The 12,252-nt window shown below is 42.6% G+C and overlaps 1 protein-coding gene across 1 annotated transcript; it reads left to right on the top strand.

The window, feature by feature from the left end:
* The first annotated feature begins 8,762 nt into the window (after nt 1-8,762).
* On the top strand, nt 8,763-11,434 carry dpt (dermatopontin). Its single transcript, XM_019897229.1, has 4 exons — nt 8,763-9,210; nt 10,437-10,562; nt 11,015-11,122; nt 11,206-11,434. Exons 1-4 carry the CDS (start codon nt 8,924-8,926, stop codon nt 11,270-11,272), a joined length of 588 nt encoding a protein of 195 aa, XP_019752788.1. The 5' UTR covers nt 8,763-8,923; the 3' UTR covers nt 11,273-11,434.
* Nucleotides 11,435-12,252: the final 818 nt, after the last annotated feature.

Raw genomic sequence — 12,252 nt, 5'->3', positions numbered from 1 at the left:
TGTGTGTGTGTGTGTGTGTGTGTGTGTGTGTGTGTGTGTGTGTGTGTGTGCGTGTGCGTGTGTGTGTGTGTGTGTGTGTGTGAGTGTGAGTGTGGAATATTGAGCTGGGATTTGGCTACCGAACAATTGAGAATCACTCTCCAAGCTCTTCAAATCAGATTTATAATGAGCACAGAGACGGGAGCAAAGGGAAGGTCTGATTTATGACCTGATTACCTTACAGCCTCAGCTGTTCTGACATGTAACTTCCATGCATACTGTGTCTGCATGGGTATAATAGAAATGGTTTGTAATTACATTTTGCTCTAATGCATTCATTTCAGTGACAACTGTAACCACAACTTTTGGCCCCGCCTTTTAAAGCCACATACACTCAAAGTCGGAGACATTGTAGTGCGGAGGATGGTGACCCCTAAGGCTACAATAATACCACCACCTGACACCCGCATTTAGGTTTTTTTTAAATAATGTAATTACAGTCGAACAGTCGAACCTCGTTTCAACGTACCCCGTTGTGAAAAGGTCTTTGTTACAGCGAACCGTGGGAAACTAACTGCCACCGCGACCTTTCTCATCAACAAAATGTACAGCGCGGGATTCGCCTTCGTTGCTTAGCAATGCTACTGATCGACTCATACATCGTCGGACTTCTGGAGGCACGACGCGGTCCTGAGCACATGGTCTCAATACATGTGTGGTAAATGGAAGCAAATCTCGCTGTCTGTGAAGATTGAAATTGTCCCTCACTTCCAAAAGGGAGTCTCCCAGCCAAAGCTCAGCCGAGACTATGTATTGTCCAAGTCAACTATTTGGACAATAGTCCCGAATGAGTTCGAGGCCAACAGATTGAAAGATGATCGTAAACGGCTTCGGGGAGCGACACTTATTTGTGATTGACATGTTTATACTGTATTACATGTTCATGTTTTGACATTGATAAATGTTCATACTGTATTATACATCGTAGTTGGCGTCCGTTTTATTGGAAATGGTGACAACAAACTACCGTTATAACGTAAAAATTCTTTATTGCCTTGAGGTATGTTGTAACGAGGTTTGACTGGACCTTTTTATCCAATTACTCCATTCATGAATGGGATAATCTGAGGAATAATTGGCTCTGGAAATAGACTAAACTGACGGTTCAAATTCAACCCATTCTGTGTATGTGGTGTTTATACAAAGGTGCTACATGTCAAGCAAACACGGGCCTGTCAGTCATGCCTTGAGCAAACCATATTGCTAATGTGTTGTGATGGCGTACGTATGTTATTGTAGTCACCTCATGGTTGACTCTGTGGACTGTTGTGGTTGAACCAGAACAGCCATTAAACTACTCATTTACACAGAGAACAAAACTGGGGATATAGACCGCTGCATGCAGTCCTGCCTGGATGCAGTAGCCAGTCATATTGCGGCAGAGCGTCTTCTGCCTTGAACCGCAGTGGGATTCATAACACCTCAAATTCTACGAACACGGTACAAATATGAGTCGTTTCATGCCAAGGATAAAGAATATATGAACGTCAGCACTGTTATATTGCCGGTGTACATGTTTTTGCCGCACCGTTTTCCACCATAGCATAGATGCTATTTAGCATTAGCATTGAGATAGCGCACTGAAAGTCTCAGCCTATGGTTGTTTTAAAAACACAATGCGTCGTTATCTTTTTTTCTCTGTCTAGTTTGATAATCAACGTCAACTCGGGGTGGCATTTAAAAAAAAAAAAAATCCGCTCTTGTAAAGTGAGGAGAGTTGAGTTCACTGACACCACACAAGTCAAAGCAAAGCATTTGGCCAAATGACAGCACCACTGTGTGTCACGATACACATGTGTACTCTTGTTACAATGGTTAAAAAAAAACAAAAAAAAAAAAAAAAACAGAACTTGACTTCTGCATGAATGGCAGTCCACGGGGGTCTGTCTTCATTCCATCCAGAAAGTAAACAATATACTGTAATGCACTTCTTCGTTTGCAATGCAATTTTTATGTGGCGATAGCACAGCAGGCCCTCCATGTTTGCACAGATCAAGGCTTAGCCAAGATTCCCAGGAGGTGCGGCATTCTGAGATGGCCTGTGGACGGAATCTGGTATGCTGGGAGCCAGCTTGACTTGAACTTGTTAACAATAGTGTGTCTATGCAGGCGGCCCACCGGGAGTAGGGGGAGATTGAAGACAGAACCCGGATTGAGTCCCCCAAAAAGTTGTAGTTGTAATCCGTTTTTTTTTTTTTTTTTAAGGAAGGTTATCCATTGCCATTAAAAAAGCTTTCTTCGATAGACGGGCGATGTTTAAAGTAAAACGATTCAGCCTATGAGGAGGAAACCCGCAGTACCTGGAGAAATCCCACGCTGGCACGGGGTACAACATGCAAATTCCACACAGGAAGACTAGAGCCTGAAATCAAACCCTGGACCTCTGCACTGTCAGGTAGACGTGCGAACCATTCGCCCACCGTGCCGTTCAATACAACTAAAATAAAACAAAAATAACCTCAACTCACAACTCAACCTTTGACAACCAGATAAAGATGTGAGCCACTACTAAGAAATCAAACGACAATCAAGTCAAACTAATTACCCTTTGAAGATGCCTGAATGACACGTCACCGAGTTACATAACTCCAAATGACAAATGACACCACCACTGTGTGTCACGATACACATGTGTACTCTTGTTACAATGGTTAAAAAAAAACAAAAAAAAAAAAAAAAACAGAACTTGACTTCTGCATGAATGGCAGTCCACGGGGGTCTGTCTTCATTCCATCCAGAAAGTAAACAATATAATGCACTTCTTCGTTTACAATGCAATTTTTATGTGGCGATAGCACAGCAGGCCCTCCATGTTTGCACAGATCAAGGCTTAGCCAAGATTCCCAGGAGGTGCGGCATTCTGAGATGGCCTGTGGACGGAATCTGGTATGCTGGGAGCCAGCTTGACTTGAACTTGTTAACAATAGTGTGTCTATGCAGGCGGCCCACCGGGAGTAGGGGGAGATTGAAGACAGAACCCGGATTGAGTCCCCCAAAAAGTTGTAGTTGTAATCCGTTTTTTTTTTTTTTTTACAGGAAGGTTATCCATTGCCATTAAAAAAGCTTTCTTCGATAGACGGGCGATGTTTAAAGTAAAACGATTCAGCCTATGAGGAGGAAACCCGCAGTACCTGGAGAAATCCCACGCTGGCACGGGGTACAACATGCAAATTCCACACAGGAAGACTAGAGCCTGAAATCAAACCCTGGACCTCTGCACTGTCAGGTAGACGTGCGAACCATTCGCCCACCGTGCCGTTCAATACAACTAAAATAAAACAAAAATAACCTCAACTCACAACTCAACCTTTGACAACCAGATAAAGATGTGAGCCACTACTAAGAAATCAAACGACAATCAAGTCAAACTAATTACCCTTTGAAGATGCCTGAATGACACGTCACCGAGTTACATAACTCCAAATGAAACTTAAAGTTAGATACCCCACCCTGTACGTCAAACTATTTCATGCACATTACAGTTTGTTTGGTTGGGTTTTTTTTCCCAGGCATTATTTGTTGTACATGACCGGTTGCATATCGTATCCACACAGTTACTTCTGCACTCATTTTTGTTGTAAAACCTGTTAAGTGAATTTACATAAGCATCCACTTTGTAAACGATGAGAACACCTGATGCGAGTTGAAGCTATACATCAGAGAATGCTCTGCAAACCTTGCACAGTGTGGGGAGGCCTTGCTTATTCACCGCAGTCTGTTCTTAACATGTCACAGTTGTGTGTGTATGAACTTGAATGGCCTGCACACAATTCTGATCATCCGAACGCAAAGATCACGGGTGCCCAATACGTCGATCGTGATCGACTGGTAGCTCGCGGATTGGTCCCAAGTTCGCTAAAACATTTGTGTGTCTGTGTGCATGTTATGAATGCGATATATTTTTGTGTTAGTGCACACTGCACCTTTAGGATCCTATCAGTCTCACTTTCACAAAAAGTATTTAAAAAAATAAAACAAAATCAAAAAGCAGGTCACCTTTAACCTACGATGGCGCGTGACCTGCATCACCAAAAGTTGTTGGCAGTCAGCAATCTGGAATGGCAGAGCTGTTGCGCAATATCTTTTATCGTTCTTGTTTTTCTCATTCAGATTTTGTTTCATGTACAATTCACCGAGGGAACTGGCAGAGAATGGGAATCTGGCATGCTGGGAGAAGCATTTTAAAGCGGTACACGTGAGCTCCAAAAAAAAAAAAAAAAGTGGTTCCCACGCCTCCAAGTCAAGTCTCCCACTCAGGTAGGCAGTGATTCCCTTTTCAGAAACTCTTGCGTCTTATTTATTTTTCTGTTTTGTTTATCTTCAGGGCCATCCGTTATGGCTATTGCTCATCAGGGCATATTATAACTGCTAAACAGATACATTTCTAACTTGTAACATGTACATGAGTCTAAAATATCAACTTCAATATTGGCTAATATTCATGGTGACGTTGCTAACTGATTGTTTGTTTATCCTTATGTTTAAACTATAAATGTCCTGCTTAGTTGGCCTGTGGACCATCAGTTTGAGACTTTGTTTGTGTTTGCCATTCTTCAATCTTCACTCACTCCATTCTCGGCGCTAAACCTGACACCCATGCTTACAAGCCAACACACAACATGCAAACTGTGGGCACATAAACGCGCCCAAAATAGTTGGAGTGACGCTCCTTTTTTCTGCAAGGCTTTTTCATCTTATCTGAGACACCCATCCTCCTTCTGAACCACCACCAGCCCCCCCAATGGTTGCCCGGAGCACTGTGATTTATCGAGGTTACTTTGTTGGCCTTTTGCCCGGGGTCTTAATTTCATCTGTAAAGCCCAATTAAGCAGGAAAGGTCTGATGAAGGGAGTGGGGGCGGGGGGGATTAAACCATGCTGGGAGACCTTTTGACATGTTCGCGCAACACCACATACCACAGATTGTTTTTGGTTTTTGTGTTCAACTCTGTCGCCATTCATGACTGTAGCAGCTAATGTTAGCCTTTGAGTTTGTCAATGGAGGTTGTACAGTATGTACATATATGGATACACTGTGTTAATTTAGACTTTGGAGGACTTTCTGGCCACTGTTAGGAAAAAGCAACAAATGAGTCACAGCATGTATTAGGTCAGCGGCCATGTTGGATGCTGTACGGAAAATGTACTTCTTTGCCCGATTCCAATGGAAGCCGGATCTGCGTCATGTAAACCGTTGTCATATTCGGATCACGTTGCTGCCAGACAGGCACAGTATTAGAACCCGTAAAAATACGCTTTCCTTTTTCTCTAAAACATTGATCAAGGATTAATCCTTCATTTTTGAATGTCCGACAACCCTTCATTTTGACCCTTCAAATTTTGGCAATTTATTAGTTTGATTTAGACCATTTTTATGAGGAGTTTTTGGTGCAGGTCATACTGTATGTGTGTCGGAATGAACAGTGTGTAAAGGTTAAACAAAACAATTCCCAGCATGCACCTGGGCTCCAGTGTCCTAAAATGTGATTACGTTTATGGCTTTGTTTTATTGCCATACAAGTTACGCTTATCACCATAATTGTCACAGTTTACAGTCTGATAAAGAATTACAGTAGCAAAGCATAACACCTTAAAACGTCTAGACAATCGTTTTCACAACATCGATAAGAAAGTACGAGCCAAAACCGAAGGTCATATTCATAGAATTCTTTGGGATAGGCACCACCTGAAATTTTCAGTCTGTTGTACTGTTAAAACCTTGGATTGTACAAAACGTTTTCAAATAATATATTTGTTGAATTTTTACGACACAACACTTTTTTTTTTGGGTACACCAAATGTTTTAAATACGAAAACTAACACTAAAACTGAACTAAAACTACGTAGCTTTGAAATAAAACTAAAATGACTAAAAATTAACAAAACAAACAATAATCATCCTGATTGTGACTGAACTGCATCATAACTAGGGTGTAACTGTGATCCAGATGTCTATTTGTGTCGCTATTTATTTACATCCCCTTTTGTCAAGTTTTATGATGTTTCTAAGACAGACAAAAAAATATATATATAATTTCATTGGAGAAAATTGAGTCGTGCAGTTGGTTAAACACAGAAGCCCAGGCACCGTTCTAGGTGAATGAAGCCCTACATTCAACAAGCCGCACTCCCAAAAGACAACCCTAAAATAGACGGCGGCGTCTATAAATACTCGCCGGTTGTGCTCCCGTTCAGGACTCTTATTTTGGAAACACGGGCCAGCGTTTTATTTTGGGACGCTTTGAGGATAATCACAAGGGGGTGGTATGGAACGGTGAGGCCCCCCTCAAAGAACAAATGGATGCCTTCCCCTCACTAATCAGGGTGATGATAGATACTCACAGGTTGCTGCGGAGACCAGAGGATACTTGGAAACAACATAACGTCGGCGGACAGTCGCATCCTACTGGGAAAGAGTCAGAGGACTGACGAAACTACAAACTAACAGGAAGGAGTCAGAAGGCTGACCGAATTAGAAAGTGACTAGAAAAGACTTAAAAAATGGCAATTTTCTTGCGATTATGATTTCCTTTGACAAAACTACAGCTTGTAGTATTTCAACTTTTGGTGTTTTCGGTGAAGTCCCAGTACTAAAATTATACATCGCTATAAATATCCTCCACTTCATCCCACGAGCATTTTGTGACGTTGGACATTAACACCTTGACTTGGACCCTAACATGATGTCTATGAATTATTTTATTTTTTGGGGGTGTAGATTATGTAAGCATGAGTGCATCCAGTACATGGCAGTAGAATGATTGGAAATATGATACCGTGTCCATAAAATGAGGTTTGCTAATTTATCTTCCCCCCCCTCCCCCCATGGCAACGCCCAGTGAAAGAGCACTTAATGGTGTGTGTAAAATGGAGGCTTTCAAGCGAATGCCCTTTTAGCCCGTTTTAGGCAATTAGATTAATGAAGAGTGAGACGCCGTATTGATACACTAATGGCTCTCCAAGGCATGCTAATACTGGTTTGGTATTACTTTATTGCATGTTCGACCAGCTTTTGAAGCAGACAGAGTGAATGTCATACTCTTTATTTGTTAGGGTACGCAATAAGTAGATTTGCAAATATTACATATTATAATGTTTGGACTTTTTTTCTTCCATTTTAACAACATAAAAATACACAAAGTAACAACAATAAAAAAAGTAATTGAAAAAGTGCAGAAAATTAAATACATAATTTACCAACTTACTTAGCTAGCTAGGTACCTAGCTAAATAATTTGCTACCTAGCTACCTACCAACCAACCTTACCAGCAACCCAACCTTCTGACATAGCTTCCGACATAGTAGATTGTATAGTTGTTGGTATAAATCATATCGGAATTGGAGCATCTTATCATAACCCGCGCGAGTCATAATTGGCGTGAATCCTCGCGTGTCACGATTACAGTGAAGCACATCATATATTGACTGTGTCGTATCGTAGTTGGAGTGACTCGTATCACACCAGCAGTGGCTTTAATTACATATCGACAGTATTGTGTTATTGGCAGTGTCTCAGTATTCATATCACATTTTATCCAGTGTTGAAGATGCCGTGTGTAAAGCTACTTTGTCTACACGGAATGTCCCATTTGTTACAGAGTTCAGCTATTGGCTCCAGGTCCCAAACATTCATTTCACATGTAGTCCTTTCCAATAACATCCTCTCCTGGTGTTTATATTGAAGAGAAACACGTGGCTACAATTGCTAACAGGTGACCGAGTGCATGCTACAGAGGCTAACAAAGCATGACATCAGTAGAGTGAATCGTATTGGAATTGGAATGAATCGTTTTCATCTTGCGTCATAAAGAGAGTCAATTACATCGTTAAATTTTATCATATTGGCTGGGAATTGGAGTGAAGCATATTGTATTGCATCCTAAACCTAATTCATCCTATTGTATCGTAAAGGGAGCAAACTGAATCGTATAGTAATCGGAGTGAGTTGAGTCATAATTGGAGATAAGCAAATTACAATATGCTGTAATTAGATTACATTATATTGTATCCTACATGGTGTGAACCGTTTTGAGATTGGAGGGAATCATATCGTATCACATCGTAAATGGAGTGAATCGTACCAAAATGTCACTGTCCTGTCACGGGTAATCGTAAAGGGAGTGAATCGTATTGTAATCGGAATTGATTGTATCACATTCCATCATAAACGGAGTGAATCGTCGCATAATTGTCGCGTGTCCTATCGTATTTGTAGTTATGCACAAACTTATCGTATCTTCAAAGAATCGTTTCATTCCTGGATTAAATCACATCATGATTACTTTGGCTCATCATAAAGGGAGTGAATCGGATCAGAATTGGCGTGAATTCCATCATATCCTATTGTAAAGCAATCGTAGCATAATCAGATCCAGTTGTATCATAATTGGAGTCGTGCCTATCCTTTCGCAGCTCAGTCGTATCGTCAATGCAGTGCAACGTAGCATCGTTGGAGTAAATCATATCTTTGAAATGTCATCTGAAATGCTTGCAAGGTCCTGTTGTCGTGCATCTTTTGTTTCACGTGTCATCTTTCCCCCAAAACAGTCTTTCCTGGTGTTTATATTGTAGTGGAACACATGGCTACGATTGCTAACACGTGAGCGAGTGCACGCCAGAGGCGCTAACAAAGAATGGCGTCAGTATTTGAATTGCATGTAATAAATGGACCCCCTCCCCCGCCTTTTAAGGCACCACCCCGACAACCCCACAGTAGTTCCTCTGTTCTTTTCCCCGAGTCCACCTTAAAATGTCCAACGAGGTCCAATGACTGTTGGATCGAGTCTCTCAGCAGCTCATTTACATTTCCGCCGGACGCCAAACATCTGGAGGTTTATAAACAGGCGTTGTGCGAGGGAGAGCGCCACAAGTCCTCACCCGTCGACATGAATCCGGTTCTGGTGGCGCTGGCCTGGTCCCTGGCGGTCTCAGTCCGTGCTCAGTTTCAGCCTCAGTTGCATGAGCACCACGACATGGGCTGGGTCAACGGTTACCGGCAGGGTTTCAGCTTCCAGTGCCCCCACGGTGAAGCCCTGGTGGCCATCAGGAGCTACTTCAGCGCTGCAGACGGTTCCGACCGCCTTTGGTCCTTTGAGTGTCAGCCCACGCCCGAGGGGCTTGGACACCCCACCGACTGCTGGTGGGATGACATCAACCGTGCCGGCCTGGAGTGGTAGGTGACCTTCTTTGTGGTAAACAAGGCTTCTTTTTTGAGAAAATACTGCATGTCTCCAGATCGTTAGCCTCATCGTATAAGTACCAAAGTTACTCTCAACTTACTTTTGCAGATTGCAAAAAAGTAATTCTCACAAAATTGTGGTTTTGTTCTTACATCTCTGTTCTTCCATCTCTCATTCATTAATTTTTTTCTGTCTTTGATATTAAGACAAATCAAGATTTCATTCTTAAAATTGACAGTTTTTATTTGATGTGACTTTTTACTCATGAAAAAATGTTTCTCTCAATCTCGTGACTTGTTAAATTTCTGTCTTTAATATTGCTACTTTGTCCTCGTAAAATGAAAATGACTGTGTCATATATCATAACGTTATGTCGGGAGAGGATTTGCTGTTGTTGAAATCACTTTCTTCTTCTACATTCTGACTTTTTCCCCCTCTTAAAATTGGAACTTTCCTCTCATAAAGTTACACACGTGTCTTCTATTTGTGGGTAGTAGGAAGCACATTTTGACGGTCCTTTGAAGGGTGCATTTTCTTTTAATTTTTATTAGCCACGTGCCAAATGCAAATGAGCCAAAAGCTCATTTTGACAAAGTGAGGAGCACAAAGTACAGATAATTGTTTTCAAATGTAAGGGAGTAAAATTAAAAAGTAACCCGAAAAATTAAGACTCAAGTAAAATTACAGAGCTGAACTTGTCATGTGAAATGGCAGCGGCTGCGCAACACCCGGTGAATGAACCTCCAGCAAAAGGCGAGCCACAAAAGAAGCGTCGTAAAGTTGAACTTCGGATTTACTGCCTCCCAGTTGACTTGATTCCAAGGCAAACACTCCATTAAGTACCACATTTACCCACCACGAACATACTCCAGGTCTATTTGAATGACCGGTCAGGCTAATAAAGCTACCAGCAATCCATATTCGAGCACAAACGGTGGAGCAACATCATTCAATCATTCAGAGGCATATAATCAATATCGTCGATGGACAAACGACTAATATTACTGAGGCTTGAGATAAGCATGTGACCATCGTTTTTTTTTTTTTGTTGTTTTTTTTGTGCATGTGTGCATTATACTGCACCCTAGTGGCCAAGCCAAGCACTCCAGAAGGAGCTACACGACAAATGCATGAAATCATGATGCACAATTGGTCCAATGGTTATGCTCTGTTTGATTGTTATGTTCCCCCCCAAAAAAATACCTCTTTGTCTTTGCAGGACCTCTAAGTGCACCCGTAATGGCCTGGTGGCAGGGGTGCAGAGCAAGTACTTTGAGAGCGTCTTGGACCGAGAATGGCAATTCTACTGCTGCTACTACGAGAAGCGATGTCCATACTCCTGCATGTGTGTATGCAGATATTTGGGGAAATATTTGTGTGCGTGTGCGTTTTTTGTGGGAAAACTCCACAGCATTTAGAATTTTCCTGTCGGCGCTAAAATTTAATTATGATTCATTTTCATGGGGAGGAAATTGCGGTTAAATCTGTAATGGCCTGGTGGCAGGGGTGCAGAGCAAGTACTTTGAGAGCGTCTTGGACCGAGAATGGCAATTCTACTGCTGCTACTACGAGAAGCGATGTCCATACTCCTGCATGTGTGTATGCAGATATTTGGGGAAATATTTGTGTGCGTGTGCGTTTTTTTGTGGGAAAACTCCACAGCGTTTAGAATTTTCCTGTCGGCGCTAAAATTTAATTGTGATTCATTTTCATGGGGAGGAAATTGCGGTTAAATCAGAAAAAAAAAGGTACATATTTACAGGCTCCAGGATTGAATTTTGTTGCTTTTCGCTGCAGGAAAACCACTGACATTCCTGAATACCACCAAGAGGAAGGCGAGCTAGTGGTTCCAAGCTACGGCTACTTCATCCGAGGAGCTCAGACCACCTTTAACGGAGTGCTAAGGTCTGTGTTCCAACGGGCCCTCTGAACTTCTTGGTTTCATCTTCTGCCGGACTTGACAGTGTTGTCTTGATATTTGCCCTCAGGGATCGCCAGTGGAAGTACATCTTGTGCAGGATGACCGACTTCGACTGTGAATTTGAGAATTTGTAGACGCGTCCGAGAGAAATGGCAAATTTGCCGCTACCCTTTGATATTGACAACCATGTGGTTCGTATGGTTACTTTTTCTGGGCCGAATACAGGTCCGTATAATTTTACTTGCATGCAAAACAGAAAATGCACATAAAAAAACTAAAAAACATTTAAACAACAAGCGGCATGAAGCTGCGGTCAGTTACAGGAAGTCCCTTTCATGTCGGTTTGGAAACTACACATGCGTATTGTTTGAAAACCACAAGATTAAAACCATAACTTTCTTCATTCCGTCGTGTAAGCTTTTTTTAATCCGGTCTGATGTGAATTTCTATTCTCCCACCGCGTGGCAGAAATAGTCCAACCGACTTAAAGCTCGAGGGGGTTTCACGCATGCTCCATTTAGTGCACTTTCCTCCTTGGTTCAGTTCACTCGGTCCGGTGCAAACTCCAGACATCAAACTAGTCGATCGGATTCCTCAAGAACTTTGGCGTTTGGGTGAGAAAACGATCCCACCTTGAGCTGATCCAACTGAAAGATGTATCAGTGCCTCCGGAATGTTCTAGGATTGGAAGTTAAGGGCCCAGCACTTCTTGGTAGTTCCACTGGGAGGACACCGCAGCCATTCCCAAAACCAGGCTCTCTTTAAGGAGGGCCCGGCGGTTGGGCCAGCTGCTTTTCAGTGCTTGTTTGTTTACGGCAGCTGCCGTCTCGGGGCTTGAGGCCAAACACCGCCACACTTGGCCAGCCCACTGCGCCACTGAGCCGCAGACTCTCGGCAAGCCACGCGCCTGGTGAGACCTCCCCAACAAGACCCCCACGGCCCCTGGCCCCCACACCTTTGAAAGACCCAATGTCGCTTGGCCCAGTGAGAACTTTTCTTGTTCTTTTGGGCCATCAATCTTTGACTTTCTGTTCAGTGGCCAGCAAACGTTCAGTTCTCATGGTGTGGGTGAGGGTGCGAGGGGAGGCTTGTTTGGATGAGCCCAAGTGGGTCA

Source organism: Hippocampus comes, unplaced genomic scaffold (genome assembly GCF_001891065.2).
Source record: "Hippocampus comes isolate QL1 unplaced genomic scaffold, H_comes_QL1_v1.1 scaffold22, whole genome shotgun sequence".
Taxonomy (NCBI): domain Eukaryota; kingdom Metazoa; phylum Chordata; class Actinopteri; order Syngnathiformes; family Syngnathidae; genus Hippocampus; species Hippocampus comes.
Note: the sequence above shows the minus strand (reverse complement) of the source record. Positions and strands in the feature narration are given on the sequence as shown.

What these genes read in the sequence shown, in the direction of transcription:
- dpt (XM_019897229.1), top strand. Translation starts at nt 8,924, where the DNA reads ATGAATCCGGTTCTGGTGGCGCTGGCCTGGTCCCTGGCGGTCTCAGTC. An exon ending in AACCGTGCCGGCCTGGAGTG is followed by an intron (nt 9,211 to 10,436) that starts GTAGGTGACCTT and finishes TTGTCTTTGCAG; the next exon opens with GACCTCTAAGTGCACCCGTA. An exon ending in CGATGTCCATACTCCTGCAT is followed by an intron (nt 10,563 to 11,014) that starts GTGTGTATGCAG and finishes TTTTCGCTGCAG; the next exon opens with GAAAACCACTGACATTCCTG.